The sequence below is a fragment of the Cnephaeus nilssonii genome (genome assembly GCF_951640355.1).
Source record: "Cnephaeus nilssonii genome assembly, chromosome: 12".
NCBI classification, from domain to species: Eukaryota; Metazoa; Chordata; class Mammalia; order Chiroptera; family Vespertilionidae; genus Cnephaeus; species Cnephaeus nilssonii.
The window spans coordinates 51,925,517-51,945,687 of record NC_137083.1 but is presented as its reverse complement, the minus strand read 5'-3'; the positions used below and the strand labels follow the sequence as shown (position 1 = coordinate 51,945,687).

General features: G+C 39.9%; 1 protein-coding gene across 1 annotated transcript in view; it reads left to right on the top strand.

The window, feature by feature from the left end:
- MGAM (maltase-glucoamylase) overlaps positions 1-20,171 on the top strand; it is a 77,479-nt gene that overhangs the window by 19,056 nt on the left and 38,252 nt on the right. The window contains exons 4-16 of the mRNA XM_079785993.1: positions 2,557-2,677; positions 3,592-3,701; positions 4,237-4,388; positions 4,914-5,085; positions 7,690-7,789; positions 9,950-10,062; positions 10,619-10,744; positions 12,028-12,159; positions 12,307-12,423; positions 13,326-13,439; positions 15,114-15,198; positions 16,559-16,676; positions 18,898-19,069. Of these exons, the coding sequence (XP_079642119.1) occupies positions 2,557-2,677; positions 3,592-3,701; positions 4,237-4,388; positions 4,914-5,085; positions 7,690-7,789; positions 9,950-10,062; positions 10,619-10,744; positions 12,028-12,159; positions 12,307-12,423; positions 13,326-13,439; positions 15,114-15,198; positions 16,559-16,676; positions 18,898-19,069 (1,632 nt within the window). The remainder of the gene's footprint in view (positions 1-2,556; positions 2,678-3,591; positions 3,702-4,236; positions 4,389-4,913; positions 5,086-7,689; positions 7,790-9,949; positions 10,063-10,618; positions 10,745-12,027; positions 12,160-12,306; positions 12,424-13,325; positions 13,440-15,113; positions 15,199-16,558; positions 16,677-18,897; positions 19,070-20,171) is intronic.

Genomic DNA, 20,171 nt, shown 5'->3' with positions numbered 1-20,171 from the left:
GGGGTTGGAGGAGTCTAGGACATGGGTAGAGCAGAGCTTGATTACATCTTGAACTGTCTTCAGGATCTGGCTTCCACCTCTGAGAGCAATTCAGTTCCTCTCTTTGTGTTTGTGCAGGAGCCTGTATGTCCATTATGTGAAAACTAAAATATCTTTACTTTTTGTCTACTTTATCAGCTACTAAGGGAGCTCTTTAAAAATATTTCATCATGTATACCATCTTTTTCAATTGTACCTTGTCAGTCTTTAAAACTTTTCTGTAAGTTCTCGCTTTGGCAGCACATATACTAAAATTGGAACGATACAGAGAAGATTAGCATGGACCTTGCACAAGGATGACATGCATATTGGTGAAGCGTCCCATATTTAAAAAAAAAAATATTTTTCTGTAAACATTTTGAGTCCTTATTATTATTTACATATAAAATTTCCTGGTGAATTGAACCTTTTACCATCATGTGGTGTCTCAATGTCTCTTTAATAATGAATTTTTACTTCAAGTCTATTTGTCTGATATTACTCAGGTATACTAGCCTTTGTTTAGCATTCTTCTTACATATCTGTTTAATCAAACACTTTTAGTGCTTTGGTGAGCTTAAATTTTGAGTGTGCCTCCTTACAGCAACTTAGCTGAATTTAAATGCAATCAGACATTTTTATCTTTAAAGTATTTATCTTTTAAATTAAGTATTTAAGACATGATCATTGAAATACATTTTTTTCCAACTTAAAGGGGCATATTTGTGGCTTGGGTCTCCTTCTTCTTGTGTGCTTTCTGTCCAATTCAGGTTGTCATGTTTTAGAGCTTCTCTCTACAAGTACTTTCCTGGATTTCACATACTGATTACTCTTGCGTTTATATGAGATAGGCTCTGCTTCTCTTCCCACTTCTCCTCGTAGCTGCTCAGCTCCACTACGGGAACTGTGTATTCAATTTGGCCACTCTTTGGTCTTTGCCCTTTCCACTTTAATGAAGAAATCGTTGAGCTCTGGGGAGCATACAGGAACCATTGTGTTCAACACCCCTTTCAACACCTTCTCTTTTCCTGTTACACTGAAGTTTCATCTGAGTGGGGTTTTAAAGAAAAAAGCAAAAACTACTAGTTGAAGTTGAGTTCACAGTGACACCTGACCCCACAGCAATATAAACCACAGATGGGCATAGTTTTTCTATCCTTAATATTGGCTATTGGCATAAATATTAACATTTGATTATACTAAGTGTTTATATAGCTAAGCCATATCCTCCTTAAAATATGTTCAGCAGATACTCACCCCAGACCATAGAAAAAAGGAAATGGACAGAAGAGAATGAAAGTTTGGCCCTAGCCTTCTCAATAGCTAACTGAGTCTCCTCTGGCAGGTCCTGTCACCTCTGTGAACCTTTCCCTTGGGGGCCTCAGGTTCTTCATCTGTAAAATAATGTAGCAGGATGTATTTGTATTAATTACCTATTGCTGTGAGACAAATGGTCCCAAAACTTAATGGCCTAACACAACAAACATTATTTTCTCACAGTTTCTGTGGTCAGAAATCTGGCCTTTGTCCAGCTGGGTGCTTTTGGCTCAGAATCTTTCAGAAGACTGCCGTCATGGTGTTGGCTGTGATTGGTGTTGGGGTGATCCTTCTCAAGCTCATTTATGCGACTGTTGGCGGGATTCAATGTGTCACAGATTGTTGGAGTGGAGACCTCAGTTTCTTGCTTGCTATTGGCCCGAGATCTCCCCCAGCTCCTTGCCATGTGGGCCTGTCCACAATACATCTCACCTTTCCCAGAGTAAGGCTCCAACAGAGCAAGGGAAAGAGAGGGAACACCACTTTTCTGTGCTCTAATCTACTCCGTTGTTTTTGCCGCATTCTATATACAAGTCACTCAGTCTAGCCACATTCACGACGAGAGGTTTCTTTGTACTTTTTCCTATGTAACCTCGTTGCTTCTCCAAAAATTAGTTGAGGTGAGAAAGGGATTGTGTTCATTTTAGTCTCCACTTGATTTAGTCATTAACTGTGGTATGAAACAGGAAACTTGCTTAGATAAGAATTGGAATCTATTTGGGTTTCAAGGAACAATTATTCTCTGCCTTGGGATGAGTGGAGAGACTAAATAAATAAATAAATGTCATATATATAATCTCACACATTTAAAAGTCAAAGCAAAATTGATCTTAAAGCTTTTGAATAAAGTTGATTGCCAAGGCTTTGTTTTTTAAAGACCAAACCTATGTATATGAAACTCCAATTGAAAGTTTGGGTTATTGTGATATACCAATATTGTAGTTTAGAATATTTAAATTTATCAGTTTTATTGTGATGGCAGATGTGGATTGCATTGTGGTCCCTATATTGTTATATAATAACAGTAACTAGGAAGAACTTTTGAAGGAAAGATTGTTTTTGAGTACAAGTTCTGTATGGACTGGGATATAACACAGTTTCTCCAAATATCAGTTCCCTTATTTGTAAAACAAAGTGAATGGTATCACAAGTGCAAATTATGTTTGTAAATGACCGCTCTAGTAACAAATGGAGTTATTGTGACTAAATCTCTTATTGCAGGCCACCTGTGAACAGCGTGGCTGCTGCTGGAAACCCCAGGGACCCATCAGTGTGCCCTGGTGCTACTATTCTAAGAGTCATGGCTACCAGATGGAGGGTGACCCTGTGAAGACAAATGCAGGTAAGCCAGACCAGGAGGCAGGAGCTCCAGACTCTCTTGGAATTGGCTCTGTTGGCTCCAGAGGAGAGCCTCGGCGAGATGCAGAGTTTGCTCTGCAGGGCCACACTCATGCATGTGACTGAAGGTGGGCGCTGCTCTTAAACAAGGACTAGAATTTATTTTGGCATCAAGGAAAAATCACTCTGTCTTGGGACTTCAGAGACATACTCTGTTTCTGACTCTCCCTTCATGTAACCGCTTCGTAAACATCATCACTTCCTTGGTCCCTATTTCTAACATTTAAAGAGAGGGATTTGAACTCAGTAATCTGAGGCTACTTACTGTCATTTTAAACCATCCCTCCAATTTTTTCAACATATTCGGAAAGTTAGCCAATGTCAGTGTGCATGGACTAAACATCCCCTCTTTTCCCTCCCACCCTAAAATATAGAGCATACTAATGACCATCCAGGGGAGACTACTTTGGGGAGGCTCTTAGCATATAGGAAGAAGCATGTTCCCTAGCCAGACACTCTTGGTTTGTCAGGCTTTTCTAAGGTCTCCACTCTCATCTGGCTTATGTAACTAAGGAGATGGCATCGATGTATATGATCACCTGTAATGTAACATGAGACTAACCAAGAAGGAATATAGTATATATACAGATTGTGGGCCGAGAGTGTAAAGGATATGCGATTAACACAGAATGACTGATGGGCTGATAAAATGAGAGTTAGGCCTTTTGGGGGAGGTTTCCAATCAAATTTTGTAAAAGAGAGGCATCGTTTTTGGATAAGGTAATGACGGTACCTAGCATCAGATTGTGTGAGTGCATAAAGGCTTTTCACCAGCCTTTTTGACATAAACGTTAATTTTTATGTATTTTTGTTAATGTCCACAGCCAGCTTTGTAAACCCTTTTCTTCTCTATATTAGGATTTACAGCCCAGTTGAAAAGGATGCCTTCTCCATCCCTATTTGGAAATGATATCAACAATGTCCTTCTCACAGCGGAATATCAGACATCCAATCGGTTCCACTTTAAGGTTGCAGTTTGTTTATTTTTTAAAAATATCTGTTTCGAGAGGTTCTTATTTCCCACCCAATGACTGCAGTTACTACAAAATAGAAAATTTTGCTAATGGAGGTATTTTTCCTCTACTTTCATTATTCATACTTAGCACCTGTATGTCAAAGGCATCCATAGCCTTCCTTCAGTGTGATAACTTCATACTAGTGTATACATTACAGTTTACTGGTGAACTTTGTTTTTCATTTGTTTGCCCTTAATACCATATGAAATGTAGTAGGGAGGGAAAAACATTATCACTTCTTTGAAAATTCTAGAGATACTCCATCTCTTCAGAGGTGGAGTGTATATTTCTACCTAAGGACTAGCTTAGGCCCAAGTATTCAACATCAGAATTTGATAATGTAATGTATACATGCACCTTAGACATAGTGCCATTTGGATCAGTGCCCGAGCTTCAGTACCATGAGCACAGATATTGGGATGCTTCTGTTTTGAGAATAAAGACAAGTTTTCATTTTGGCTTTCTTTTCCTTTATCTCTCCGGATAGTTAACTGACCAAAAGGGTGGCAGGTACGAAGTGCCGCATGAACATGTCCAAGCCTTCAAAGGAAATGCTGCTTCTTCCCAGACCTATGACGTTAAGGTCTCCAAACAGCCATTTAGTATCAAAGTGATCAGAAAAAGCAACAATTCAACCCTGTAAGTTTGGAAAACCTATCTGGGGAACAGAGTAGGAAGGGGGAGGGAGCTTTGCACACCTGAGGAAGGATTCATCTCAATATGTTGGAGGCCAGACTCTCCACCTCCAAATGAATATACTTTTTCTTTGCCTACCTTCCTCTTTCTCCTATCCCTCCTTTTTTTGTCATTACTAAGCATTTATTCTAGACCAGTCACTAGGCTGTGTCCTTTTTCTCCCACTCTCCCTTTTTCCCTTCCATTTATCTAGTCACGTTCACCCACTAGTAACTGTTTATGGAACATCTACTATAATTCAGGTCATGTGGTAGAGTGTCTATGGGACAAATCTAAGAAATGTACCACATGGTACCTGCTCCCAGGAAGTCCTGATCTCTAGGTGTCCAAGGAAAAATGTCATAGGAGGACAAATGGGGCTCGTTAAGTAGGGGGTATTGAGTCATTGACATGGACCACTTTTCTAATCAGTTGTGTTCTCTCCACCCCCCTTGCCCACCTGTCCCTGTCTTTTCTGTCTGTGTCTAGGTTTGATTCAAGCATTGGGCCCCTCCTGTTTGCTGATCAGTTCCTGCAGCTCTCCATCCGACTGCCCAGTGCCAACGTGTACGGTCTGGGAGAACAAGTGCACAGGCAGTACCGCCATGATATGAATTGGAAGACCTGGCCCATATTCGCTAGAGATACAACCCCTAATGGGGTAAGGTTACAGGATGGACCCTTTTCATTAACTATTATAGTCTCATTCTTGAAGGTCACCCCCCAGTGTGCAGTGTAATGGCTAAGAATAAGATGCTAGGATGAGGCTGTCTGGGTCTGAATTCTGGCACTGCCAGTTACCAGTTACATGGTTCTGGGCAAGTTACCTCTTTGTGTCTTCAGTTTTTCACCTATAAAATGGGGGCAATATATTTACCATAAGGTTGTGATGGAAATTAAATTAATTGCTATATATAGAGTCTCTAGAAGAGTGTCTGCTATATAGAAAGTTAATATGAACTACTTTTCTTTTTTTAAAAAAATATTTTATTGATTTTTTACAGAGAGGAAGGGAGAGGGATAGAGAGTTAGAAACATGGATGAGAGAAAAGCATAGATCAGTTGCCTCCTGCACACCCCCTACTGGTTGGGGATGTGCCTGCAACCAAGGTACATGCCCTTGACCAGAATTGAACCTGGGACCCTTCAGTCCCCAGGCCAACGCTCTATCCACTGAGCCAAACTGGCTAGGGCTGAACTACTTTTCTTTAGATCTTCCTTTTGGTTCTAGAGAAAACATTACTAATATTGACTATGCACAATATTATGATCTCTATATTTTAGGTTGACCTTTATAAATCACCAACTTACCATGTTTGTCAGCAAAAACAGGATAAAATATCAACTAAAATATTATATTAATCATTCTTTGTGTGAAGAATGTTTGGAGCAGTGAAAGAGTAGAATTTTATTGTTATTGTTATATTATTGTTATTGTTGCTGATTTCTTTTATTATTTCTTTTGCTTTTTTGTTTTGACGAAACAGAGGTATTTTCTAGGCTCAGCAATCCAGGTCTTGTTCAGCTACTTTCCTGACTAAGTGGAACTAGTGGCTGGATGAAAAGAGATCATAGATTAATTTATTGATTATTTGTATACATTACTAAAGGCCCAGTGCACAAAATTAGTGCACGGGGGGAGGGGGGGTTATCCCTCAGCTCAGCCTGCACCCTCTCTAATCTGGGACCCCTTGAGGGATGTCCAACCCACCAGGATCGGGCCTAAATGGAAGGTCGGATATCCCTCTCACAATCCAGGACTGCTGGTTCCCAACTGCTTGCCTGCCTCTGCCTGATTGCCCTTAACTGCTTCTACCTGCCAGTCTGATAACCCCCTAACTACTCCACTGCCAGCCTGATCAACACTAACTGCTCCCCAGATGGCCTGATTGCCCCTAACTGCCCTCCCCTGCAGGCCTGGTCACCCCTAACTGCCCTACCCTGCCAGTCTGGTCACCCTTAACTGTCCTCCCCTGCAGGCCTGGTCACCCTCAACTGCCCTCCCCTGGTGTCCTGGTCTCCTTCAACTGCCCTCCCCTGCAGGCCTGGTTCCCCTCAATTGCCCTCCCCTGTAGGCCTGTCCCCCCCAACTGCCCCCCCTGCAGGCCTGGGTCCCCCCCAATTGCCCTCCCCTGCTGGCCTGGTCACCCCCAAGTGCCCTCCCCTGCAGGCCTGGGTCCCCCACAACTGCCCTCTCTTGCTGGCCTGGTCTCCTCCAACTTCCCTCTTCTTCCAGCCATCTTGTGGCAGCCATCTTTGGCCACATGGGGGCGGCCATCTTGTGTCTTGGTGTGATGGTCAATTTGCATATTACTCTTTTATTAGTTAGGATTACTATTACCAAAAGAACTTGGAAAAAATAAGTATAATTTACTCCACTTAACAGATGAGGAAACGGGGGCTCAGAAAAGCCAAACAAACCCCAATGTAAAAAAAAGTTTGTAACAGCGATAAAATGTAATCACTGGGAATGGCTGATGGTTCTTTAATAAGGAGCCCTGGATCCTTGCTACTTGAAGTGTCCAGCATGGGCACCACTTTGTGTGAAATGTGGGCTCTCAGCTTCCTCTTCCATCTACTGACTTAGAACCAACATTTAACTAAGATTCTTATATGATTTGTATGCACACCAAATTTTGAAAAATGCTGTTTTAGAGCAGTGATTCTCAAACATGACTACACGTTGGAATCACCTGGGGAAATTTAACAGACCATCAATGCTTGCTTCCATCCTCAGGGATTCTGTTTTAATTGGGCGGGGATAGAGTTCGGGTTGAGAACTACTGTACTATTTGAATGTATGGAAGACCAGTTCAATTTCTAAACTCTACTGTTGTAAAGACTAGAAGACCATGTATCTCAAGAAGAGCTCCATCTAGTTGCACATTAGAAAGGTGCCCGATTCTTATTAAGGCTTAATGGAGCTTTTTCAGGTGGGATTAGGTCAGGTAAGGCAAACCTCTTTGAGAGGAGAGCTCTTCAGAACTTCAGATATCACACGCTATCACATTCCTTTTAGATAAATGGTCATAGGTGGCTTATTCAATAAGGGAACACTTTTTTTACTTGGTTAGCATCAACTAAATACCAACCTTATATTTTCAAAGTTTAGTTATGTCTTCTTTAATCATGAGTTCCCTGTCAATTACTCACATGATTAACACTGAATTCCTAAGTCATTTCTGGCCAAGTGGAGTTTAGACTACTAGATTGTAAATTTGTTTTTAATTATTTTGTAAATTTGTATTTAATTATCTTTCTGCAGGATGGAAATAACTTGTATGGCACACAGACATTCTTCCTATGCCTTGAAGATGCTAGTGGATTATCCTTTGGAGTGTTTCTGATGAACAGCAATGCCATGGGTAAAGGACTAAAGGAATAGTCATGAAAAAAAGAAAGCATCAGAGCAATCTTCAGTCCCTTTTTTATAGCATGATGATAAAAGGAATGGAACCCTTTAGGAATAGCTGAGCCATAGCTTAAGGCCTTGTGTGTTGACATGTGGCAGCGATGAGTAGGGGTTTCTCTCCTAGCTTATGACTTTCCTGAATGTGTTTGCCTCTGCTGGAATATTTTCTATTATAGTGTTAAGACAGCAAACTATAACCTACTCAGAGACAGTTTCTACCAATTTGTTGTTCTCCTTCTTTAGACTTCCATCCAGAAGAGGGGTTGATATAAGCTCAGGTGGGAAATAGCCAGTTGTTCTTGGCCTGATGATGAAGTAATTGGGTCTAACCAGGGAGCTACAACTGAGCAGTGAATGTCACATTCAGACATTCCAAGGGTAGCAAGGTAAAGAAGTGGCAAGGGTTATACGGAATAAGATCAAATTGTTTAATACCAAAGAGTGTAACATTATAGGATTCTAGAAAGTAGTTTGAAGATTTTAGACTAGATCGATGATTTTCAACTCTTTTTCTGCTTGCAAAAGTAACAACGGATTCTAGTGGCAATGAATCAGTCAGCACAGGAGTAGAGATGTATCAGACTCTTCCAGTGTTGATGGTGGGAATAGGATATCGATCTCCACCCTCTTTTCAACTGAGGATCAATGGACTAGATCCATGATACTCAGAGTGTGGCCCACAGATGGTTCACAAATTGTGTCAGTTCTACAGTAAGATGAGTATAAAAATCAAGAGTAAACATTGTTGTAGCATCCAAGTGCATGCACAAACCATTTCCTAGTAATTCATTTTCATGTTATTTTATAAAAGTATCAGTTTAAAAATAATTGGAAATTTGAAAACCAAGATCTGATCCTTCAAAACAGATCATTTGAGAATCTCTCCTGGTGATCTAAGATTGTTATAAGATACCTAATAAAATTTTAGATGATTCTGAGATACCTAGTATTCTAAGAACAGATTGAAATAGTACAAGGATTATATAGTGTCAGATAGTTGAAAGGACCACAGGGTCCTAGATACTCTGTGTGAGTTGCTCCCATGGCTGCAGAGTACATTTCAGTAGATTTTGAGGTCTTTTATCTCTAAATGCAAAACAAGGGTATGGGGAGACTCACTTCTGGGATTTGTGATTGGTGCTTAAAGGGACTGTGAATTTACAGTATCATATCTGACTTTTTTCTAGATTGGCTCTTGCTTGGTGTGAGATTCATTGAGGCTACTGCTTCAGTGTCTAGTTAGGTTATATTCCTGCAATAATGGTGGGTGCAGGGTAGGAACAGCATGTTATATAGTTGTGAATGTCAAAGAAAAAAAGTTTCTCTATCCCCTTAAGTTTAGTATTTGGGGGCCTGTGAATGAAACTGACAAAGGACAGGTTAACAAGAGAAAGGACGGAGTTTATTTATACACATGCAACATGCCTATGCATAAGCATGCTCAGTGGAGAGCAGCTCAAGGAAGTGTTACAATCTGGAGCTGACATATCATCCTAATAGGTAAATGTGAGGGGAGAAAGGCACTTATGATAAAAAAAAAATGACTCCTTAGAGGAGGTGGGAGGGATGAAAAGCACCTATGGGAAAGCAAATGACTTTTCAGGAAGATAAATGAGCCCTTAGGAGAACAATTGGGAGATATTACATTCTTGTGACAATATCCACTTGGATGTGGTGTTAATTTATTGTCTCAGAGAAGATTAGGGTTGCTGCAGGGGAAGGCATTTATGACAACTGAGTACCTTTAGGAGGCTCTGCTTTTAAGTTGATAAGAAATTTCAGAAACTTGAATGTCTTCAGCCTAAAATAATTTTTATGCTACAGTGGCTTATTCTGGACCCCTTCATGAAACTGGTTGTTTTTTCATGAGAGCCTGCATCTGACACAGGAGTTAAGACACTCCAGTCACCAATTATCTATATCTGTCACAGAACCAGTGCTTAGACTCCCATGTGCTGCCAGGATGGACTTTGATTGTCAGTTTGTCCCTTTGTACACAAAATCTTAGGATCACTTTATTAATATTCAGATGGCTGCGATCATCTGATATAAAGCTTTGTAATTATCAAAAATAAATTCTAATTTTTATTTTCTTCATTTTTAATCTATTAAGAGGTTGCCCTCCAGCCCACACCAGCCATCACTTACCGCACCATTGGGGGCATTCTGGACTTCTATGTGTTCTTGGGAAATACTCCAGAACAAGTGGTCCAGGAGTATCTAGAGGTAAAATTATATCATATGACTACTGAGAAAGTCCTAAAGAGCACAAAGAAAATCAAATTTACTATGCAAGTGTGATTCATGAAAATCTGCTATTATAAGTAGCTATTGTAAATCTCCTATTACTAATTGACCCTACCTTTGATGATTTATAAAGGGACTGGAAAAATAGACTAACATTAATGAAAACGTGTGTTGGAAAATGGAGTATGTTTTGTGCCCCTAAACCAACGCTTAGAAAAGGCTTTTATTAAAAATCAGAGGCCCAGCACATGATTAAATTGTGCGCGTGCAGGGTCCCCTAGGCCTAGCCTGCCATCAGGGCCATGTCTGCCACCCTGCGATGCCTTGCATGCTCCACAGATGCTGCTGGCGCCCCACGACACTTCGCCGACACTGCTGGCACCCCAGAGTTGGGGATGGGGGTGGGAGTAGGGCCTGAGAGGTGCTCCATGCACCTCCTGGTGAACAGTCATTTGGTTGTTACGGTATTTACAGCCACAGGCGTTTTATAATATAAATAGAACATTTGCTAATTTTTATTTCAAATATCTTTCAGCTCATTGGTCGACCAGTCCTACCTGCATACTGGGCACTTGGATTTCAACTCAGTCGTTATGACTATGGAACCCTAGCTAACATGAAAGAAGTTGTGGAGAGAAACCGGGCAGCACAGCTCCCTTACGTAAGTAAGGTTTTAAAAATTCCTCCAAAAATGAAAGAGTTCCCTTGGAAAATAAGAATAATTGTTTATAATTTCTCCACCTGAATTTTTGAAAAATATATAATGTAAAGATTTGTATATATTTAGAGTGGTAGACTTTTAAAAATATATATGTTTTTATTGATTTCAAAGAAGAAGGGAGAGGGAGAGAGAGATAGAAACATCAATGATGAGAGAGAATTGTTGATTGGCTGCCGCCTGCACACCCCCTACTGGGGATCAAACCCAAAACCCACCCATGTGTCCCTGGCCAACGCTCTATTCACTGAACCAAACCAGTTAGGGCTAGAGTGGTAGACTTTTTGTTGTTGTTGTTGGGCCAGACATTCCTTCAAGGACTGGTTCTTTACAGTAGGAAATATTACTTAGAGGCCACAATTATGGGGTTAGGAGGCAACCTGTTTGTGTCTCTATTTTTTTCTTATCACATTTTTTATTTACTTACATATTTTATTTACTTATACTTACTATATTAACTACATTTCATATAATGCATTTTATTTACATAATGCATTTAATTCTCAAGGCTTTTCTTTTCCTAGTTTAAGTGAGCAAAAAGAGACAGTATATACATGTAACCAAATATTTTTATGTTATGAATAGATAAATTTGAATGTGTCTGTTGTATAATTCGAAGTGAGATTTTACAAGCGAAACAAAGGGAAAAGCCCAATAGTCTCTGGAATAATCCTCTTCTCTCCCTTCCCCAGCCCCTTAGAGGGCAACACCTAGATCCTAGAGCAAGAGTCGATTTCTTTCTGGGTCCCACTATTTTCATATAGGTTCAATTGGGGAAGGATAATCACCAAAAAAAGACTTGAAGTAGAGAAGCACAACAAAATGGGGGGTGGTAAAACGAGGGAAAAGACAGCCACTTCCCCCAATATCTTGTGAATGGGGTAGAATTTAGGGCCTGGCTACGTTTTTGATAGCCTTAGTGATTTGTTGTCATGGTTGTGATTTATTTCTTAGATTGTTTTTGAATCCCAATGGCCAAGCAACAAGGTAGGATGATGTGGTTAACCTGATTCCAGGCCTTAGGGAAACAACGTGCCATTTGTTTTGAAATTACCATTGGAAAAAGAAACATTTAGACATCAAGGACTGATTATGGACTCTGTTTAGAGCCCAGCACAGAGTCAGTGTGGATCCTGAATAATAACAATGATAATTGAACTGACTAATTTAACAGGGAAATTCCCAAGAACTAAATGGAGGAGTATTTTGTTTGTGTGTTCTTTCAGGATGTTCAGCATGCTGATATTGATTACATGGATGCAAGGAAGGACTTCACTTATAATCCAGTAGATTTTAAAGGCTTTCCTGATTTTGCTAAAGATTTGCACAATAACGGACAAAAACTGGTCATCATTGTGGTATGTGCCATTCTCATTTACCACCAAACTCGGCACTTGCTCTTTCTTGTCATTACACCAAGCTCCCCTTCCTTTGTCCGCAATTCCCAAACCCCTTTAAGTGCCTCTAGTTTAAAGCTTGATCCTTCATTGTATTTTTCCCCTTAGGATCCAGCTATCTCCATCAACTCTTCCTCAAGTAATCCCTATGGCCCATATGACAGGGGTTTAGATATGAAGATATGGATCAATGCTTCAGATGAAGTGACTCCACTCATTGGGGAGGTAACTTAGTGGGGAAGCTGGGGGCTGACGGAGGGGCTGTGTGTGTGTGTGTGTGTGTGTGTGTGTGTGTGTATGTGTGTAATTGTTTTGGTTCTTGTTTTCAGATGCCTTATATATGTTAGTACTAAACTTTCCCCGTTCCTTCATCCCCAAATACTTACCAGCCATCCTAGCTCCTATATTTCCTTCACAATCAAGTCCCTTTAAACAATAGCCCCCATACTGAATATGCACTTCCTCACCCCCATTCACTCATCTTCCTGTAGTCTTCCTTTCCCCATCACTTTGCTGCTACTGCTCTGGCAAATGGCACCAGTTATCCCAATAATTGGCAAATCCAATGGAATTGTTTCATCCCTTTTCTTACTTGATTTCTCTGTAGTATTTGACAAGTATGACTACTTTGTTTTATTGTCACTGTTTTCCATGAAGGTGTTACCTACTGGTTCATTTCTAATACCTTCAAAGACCTGTTTACATAGCGTCTGAGGGAAAGTGGATAGGAAAGAAATAGAGAAAAGTAATTGATGGTTAGAACCTACAATTTGTAATGGACCAGTTGAAATATGTGTAGTCTTCCCCCTCATTTATCATTCCTAGAAGTGGAAGTAGAGAAAGTGAGAAGGAAGGGTGAACCAGAACTGAAGATTAGCAAGGACTTAACAAATTTTAAAAAAATGAGTTTTCATCACATGACTGTGTTTGAGTCCTCCTGACACTTATTCTAGGTATTTGGAGTGCTTCACATTCCCGAGAAGAACCTGTGCCCGAGCCCCTCTGTTGCCTTGATCATATTAGGAATTTATTTTTCAAAGTACTCTCTTTTACTCTATATTCACTTCATTTACTCCGATCAATGTTTTCTTCTTGGTTCCTTTGTTTATTTTTTTCTTCTCCTGCAGGTCTGGCCTGGAAAAACTGTGTTTCCTGATTACACCAACCCCAAGTGTGCTGTTTGGTGGGCAAATGAATTTAAGCTTTTCCACAATCAAGTGGAGTTTGATGGAATCTGGATTGTGAGTTCTTAATGTTTTGATTATTCGGTGGCTAGTATTCAGACTGTGTATATCTGTATAATTGAATCATGAACCAAGATGGGAGAGAAGGAGAGGATAGCAAGTATGGCAATAAATTCTAAGCATTCCCTATTTTGTGTGTGTTTCACACTATTGAGTTGGCTCTGACTTTTAGAGGCCCTATGAATGACTGAAGTCCACGGTGTCCTGTCCTCAAGAGCTCGGCTCAGCTCCTGCAGACTCATGCCAAAGACTTCTTTTTTGAGGCAGTCCGTCTCATACTTGGTCTTCCTCTTTTCCTTTGCCTTCTATTTTCCCCCAGAATTAATATGTTTAGCAAATAATTCTGCCTTCTCATGCTGTGTTAGAAACAGGACAGCTTCTGTTTTGACATTTTTGCCTCCAGTGATGTTTCAGGCTTAATTTGCTCTAGGAGCCCCTCGTTCATCTTTCTGATGGTCTACAGTATCCATAGAGCTCTCCTTCAGCACCATATTTCAGTTGAATCAATTCTTTTCTTATCAGCCTTCTCCACTGTCCAACTTTCTCATCCATTCATAGTAACAGGGAATACAAAGGTGTCGATAATTTTACCTTTGGTCTTTAATGCCACATCCTTGCTCATGATGAACTTTCCTAATTCTTCCATTGCTGTCCTTTTGAGTCTCAGCTTTCTCTTGATTTCTTGGATGCAGTCTCCATTTGAATTGGTGACTGAACCAAGGCAAGCACAATATTTAATAATGTCAGTGTCTTCATTGTCTGTGTTAAATTTGTGTATTTCTTTTGTGGTCATACTTTTTAACTTCTTGATGTTCAAATTCCCTATTTTTCTATTCCAATAATCTTATCAAAACGTGTAGCTTAGAATCAAAATCAAATCATTAGGATTAGAAGTAATCTGTTTTTTCCCCAATCCAGCACTTCTTTTACAAATAAATGAAGTAGAAATAGATCATACTCTTTGTATTGTCACAAGTACATAAATTGTTCAATTATCAGTTCAGGACCTTTTCATTTGGAGATATTGGATAAATTTATCAGAGCCAGAGTACCCAGGTGTATGACAAAACTGTGGCTGCAATAAGACAGATGTCTTATATATTGTCAAATAAAACAAATGTAAAACTACAGATGTTCAGCAAAATTTGGAGAGCTCTAAAGTTGAAGATTTTTTCTGTTTATAAGAGAAATGTAGGAAATTCAAACAATATAGAGAGCTACAAAGATGAAAACAAAACCCTCTAAAATGATATTGACCAAAGGCATATTTTGGTATCGGTCTTTCGGACCCCTCACTTGCATATCCATCGGCACATTTTTGCTCTCTCACTCTCTTTGCTTATGTATTTTTTTATATATGTATATTTGTGTGTGTGTATTCATAGCTATTTTGGGATATACATAGAATATATAAGTTTATATATGGTAGTGTATAAATTAAAATATTTTTTCATCTAATGTGTTTGGAAATTTTTTATTTTCTGTGATTATAGACAGCTATAATTTTAAAGGGATTTATAAGAACCATCTCCATGAAACCTTCAATGTATAGAGAAGATAGGAATATCTATTTCTCTCCATGTATATAAGAACCTCTTTTAAAAAGAAATATCTGGGATCATTTTTCTGATTCCTCAAAAAAAGACATAACTTTTAACCTCTGTCTTGTAGGATATGAATGAGCTCTCCAACTTTGTTGATGGTTCACTTTCAGGATGTTCCACAAGTAATCTAAATTATCCTCCATTCATTCCCAGTAAGTCTTAGTAGTTTGTCTAATTAAAGTGACAATGCATATTTGGTATTTTAATTTCATAAGGATATATATGGACAACTTGGCAAGAGAGTTTGTACATAAGAGTGCATATAGAAAGGAGAATGTGGGTAATATATAAGAAAAACGAAGAAAGAAAATAAAAACACTCCATGCTTTCTTAAAGGATGCATTAATTCAAAAAGGGGCAAACTATTCATTCTGCCTATAGTCTGACCTGTTTCTAGGGGAAGGTCTAGAGAAGTTGGGGTTCAGAAGCTAGAGGCTAGTGGTTAGTCTGTGTTGCTCTAGAGTCTACTTCCAAAGGTTAGGACTTACCACAGGGAAACCAGATAATCAGGCTTGGTCTTCAGATAAGGCTCAAGTGTAGTGATATTAAGAGTGTGAAGAACACACCTGAACCATAGGAGAAAAGTAAGCCAGAATGAATTGCTTGGGAGGTCAAAGTCCAAGTCAGTGAATATGATGCAAATGAGCTCTGATTGAACTTTGAACACCACTAACTTTGAACAGGGGGTGACCTTGAAATCACAGCATTTATTGAAGAGGCTCCCAGACAAACAGTGTCTTGATTAAGAAAGGAATGAGTTACTAGAATTATAGCATCTTACGAAGACTTCCAGTCTGGTGGGAAAATAGGAAATTGGAGCAGATGGGTCAGAATCAAATGTTGAAGGACTTGGATAGGAGGCTAAACAGTTCACACTTTATTCTTTTTGTGAGGGAATCTGCTTATGTTTTAATAAAAGGAAGTATGTAATAGTCAAGTGGTTTTAGAAGTATTAACCTGGCATTAATATATAATATGGATTAGAAAATCAATAGGTCAGAAGTCAATAAGCCATTAAGAAGCTTTTGCAATAGTTAAAATTCAAAGGTCATTTGGATCTGAACCAGAGTGGCCCAATCAGAGAAGAAAGGAATAGATGAACGAAAGAGAGATTAGGCAATCATTCTTTATAATATCTGGTCAATGGAGAGAATTGATAAATTAATTTATACTTTCATCCAGTATTTATATTTTTGAACCATTTAACTTAGCTGAGTTTGAAGAATTCAGATTGAATCTCAAGTCTAACTGGATCATATTGTTCCAAATGCCTGCCTCTAGTCACATGAGCACCCAGGTGGGAGCATGTGTATCAGCCAACACAATTTCTTTATACCTCAGAGTAAACTACCCCAAATGTGTAGTCCTTTGAGAGTGAGGAATCTGTGTGATCGTTTGCAGGATGGCACAGTAAATGCTTGCCCAGTGAGAACCGTGTCAGCTTCTATGACAGTCAAAGAATAGGGAATGTGCAGTGTAGGTGCTCACTCTCTGACCCTATTTTTCTCCCAGGAATCCTGGATGGGTACCTGTTCTGCAAGACTCTCTGCATGGATGCAGTGCAGCACTGGGGCAAGCAGTATGATGTCCACAATCTGTATGGCTACTCTATGGCGATTGCCACAGCAGAGTAAGGATACTGTCTCTATGGACATCAAACATGGCACATTCTTGATCTTGCTAGATACCAAGTGCCAGTGGTTTACTTTTAAGAACTTTGCAAGATAAGTATGGTTATTGTTACTGAATGAATGAAGAAACTACCTAGCACATAGGGAAGAAGGAATCCCATAAATATTCATGGAAAGTATGAAATAGAAGAATGCATGAATAAATGAAAAGTTGGAAGGAAGAAAGAGAAGTAACTTGACTAAGTTCAAACAGCTAATAAATTGTAAAAGCAAAATTTAAACACATTTATGCATGGATCGTAGGCCCACATATTTTCCTCTCTGCCACACTGTCTTGACTGGAGGATGGAGGGTTAGGTAATTCAGACTCCATGTGCTTTGGGGTTTTAGATTCTGGCTCAGCATCTTTCTGTGCTGTGTCTGCCTTTGTGTGTGGATTCAAATACTATGGTGAGGAAAAGATATTGAGAATTTACTCTATTTACTGCCAGACCAAAACCACATTCATTCATTAGCAAAGTCATGGTGTGATTTTAGCCTTCTTGAAAGTTGTTAAAAACATTGTAAAGCAAATGTTTTAAAGAATATAACAGATTTCTTATTTTAAAAATATACTAGTAGATGATATATCTATGTAATAAAAACCTAAGCGACTGTTATGGCGGAACGACCAGTACGACTGGGTGCTATGATGCACACTGACCACCAGGGGGAAGACGCTCAATGCAGGAGCTGCCCTTGGTGGTCAGTGCGCTCCCACAGGGGGAGCGCCGCTCAGTCAGAAGCCGGGCTCATGGCTGGTGAGTGCAGCAGCGGTGGGGGGAGCCTCTCCTGCCTCCGCAGCAGCGCTAAGGAGCAGCAAGCCAAGCGGTAAGGAGCAGCGAGCAGGCAGGAGGTAAGGAGTGAGGGGTCCCGGACTGGCGCAGGCCCGACTGAGAGATACACACACACAAACACTCACACACACACACACACACACACACACACACACACACACACATGCCCCAGTGCACGAATTTTGTGCACTAGGCCTCTAGTATAATAATAAAAGTGTAATATGCTAATTAGACCAGACAGCTGAACGACATTCCTGATGACCTTCCAGACAAAGCCAGGGCTGCAAGGGCTGAGGCAAGCTGCTGCAGCTGTAAAGGCTGAGCCCCTTGCACGAATTTTGTGCAGCGGGCCTCTAGTATCTTTATATTTACTTATAAAAATATTCACATAGATACATAATTTTAAAATGTCTTTTCTTATTACAAAACTAGAGGCCTGATGCACAAAATTCGTGCACTGGGGCTGTGTGTCCCTTAGCCTGGCCTGAGCCCTTTCGAAGTCCGGGACCCTTTGGGGGATGTCTGCCTGCTGGATATCCCTCTTGCAGCCTGTGACCCCTTGCTCCTTACCACCTGCCTGCTCTCTGCTCCTTACTGCTCGGCTTGCTGCTCCTTAGCACTGCTGTGGAGGCGGGAGAGGCTACCGCCACTGCCGCTGCACCCGCCAGCTGTGAGCCTGGCTTCTGGCTGAGCAGTGCTCCCCTTGTGGGAGCTCACTGACCACCAGGGGGCAGCTCCTGCATTGAGCGTCTGCCCCCTAGTGGTCAGTGTGCATCATAGTGACCAGTCGTTTTGGTCATTCCGCTGTAAAGGTCACTTAGGCTTTTATTATATAGATTATGACCAAAGTGTTTCTACTTAAAAACAATTTAAGTTCCAAGAGGGGGTTCCTATGTTCATTTTCGTGTATGTCTAAAATCATACCCTGTGAAAGACCTATGTACAGGATGGGGTAAAAGTACGTCTACAGTTGTTTGTTTGGATAATAATACAATAAATAAATAATAATACAAGAATAAATCTGTGTTTTGTATGCTCACAACTGTAAGCTTACTTTTTCCCCATCCTGTTTATACACAGCTATGTAAAGTTAAATTTTGCCTTTGTTCCATAAAACTTGTATGCTCTAGTTACTAGCCTTTTCAAGACTTCTTTGGAAAGTCTTGAAAATTATGGAGTTATTGATGTACATAAGAAAACACCTTAAAATAAAACAAAACATAAATATCCTTAATAATTCAGTCTGCCCCATCAGCAACTCTAACCCCACTGGCAGAGAACTAGAAGAGGTGGATGGGGTATTGATTTCTAAGGCCTTTGGTATATGTTGCTGGGCTGAGACACACTAAGGTTGCACATTGACTCCTACTCTATCCCTTTCTAGGGCTGTCAAGACTGTGTTCCCTAATAAGAGAAGCTTCATTATAACCCGTTCCACCTTTGCGGGATCTGGCAAGTTTGCAGCTCATTGGTTAGGAGACAATGCAGCCACCTGGGATGACCTTCGATGGTCCATTCCTGGCATGCTCGAGTTCAATCTTTTTGGTATCCCAATGGTGAGTCTACATCCCAAGTTCTCTTATGAACCTCAATTTCCAGAAAGCCTCATTTTAGAAAGTTTTCAAATCATAAGACGCTCCTCCCTACCCTCCATGGCCCAGGGATTTCATATCTTGAGAGTATGTGTTTCATCTACATAGTATGGTTCTGATCCTACCACTCTTCCTTGCATTGTCTTATAAAGATAGAAAGTTCAACCTTGAAGTTATATCATTGGAAAATTTCTTTCTATTAGAGTATAATATACACACATAAAAGTGCACATATCCTTAAGTATACAGTTGATGAATTTCACAAACTGAATACATTCATGTATCCAGCATCCAGGTGAGGAAACATAACATTACCAGCACTCTGGCATCTTTTAGTTAAATTCAATATATATATTTATTGAGCTTCTACTATATGCAAGGTACTGAGTTAGGTTTGCATGGTGAGGGCAGAGAAAAACATAAATATAGTAACAGAAATGCCTTCTCTTTCCCCAAAGAGTTTATAATTTAGTAAGAGGAGACATATATAAACAAACAATTATGACAAGCTGGGGTAAACATGCCAACAGGAACATATACATCAACTGTTAAGGGAAATCCTGAGAAAGGACTTACCAAGATTACAAGGAACAAAGGGAATCAAGAGAAACTTCATGGAAAAGATAGCACTTGAGTTTAACTTTGAAAAGTGGATATATTTTTTCTGACTCACGGTGGGAGGTCATTTTGATGAGTGTATAGGACTAGAATGGTAAGTGATGCTGGAAAGGTAGGTTGGAGCCAGGTTTTTGTGGAGCTAATAGGATAAGCTGCAAGGAGACTCTGGGAATTTTTGAATTGGTGAGTAACAATATCAGGTTTAGGTGTTGGAAAATTAATTTCAATAGCAGTTTGGTCAAAATAATAATATAAATACCATTTCTAGTAACTATTCATCAAAAAGCTATTGTGTGTCAAGTGTTTGACTTATTTCACTTAGTAAAACCCTCTGTAGTTAATTAATGCCTACTTTACTGGTAACAAAGTGAGGAAACTGGGGCACAAGAGGGTTAAGTACGTTACTCAAAGACACTTGGCAGTAGAGTGGACCCTGAATATAAACCAA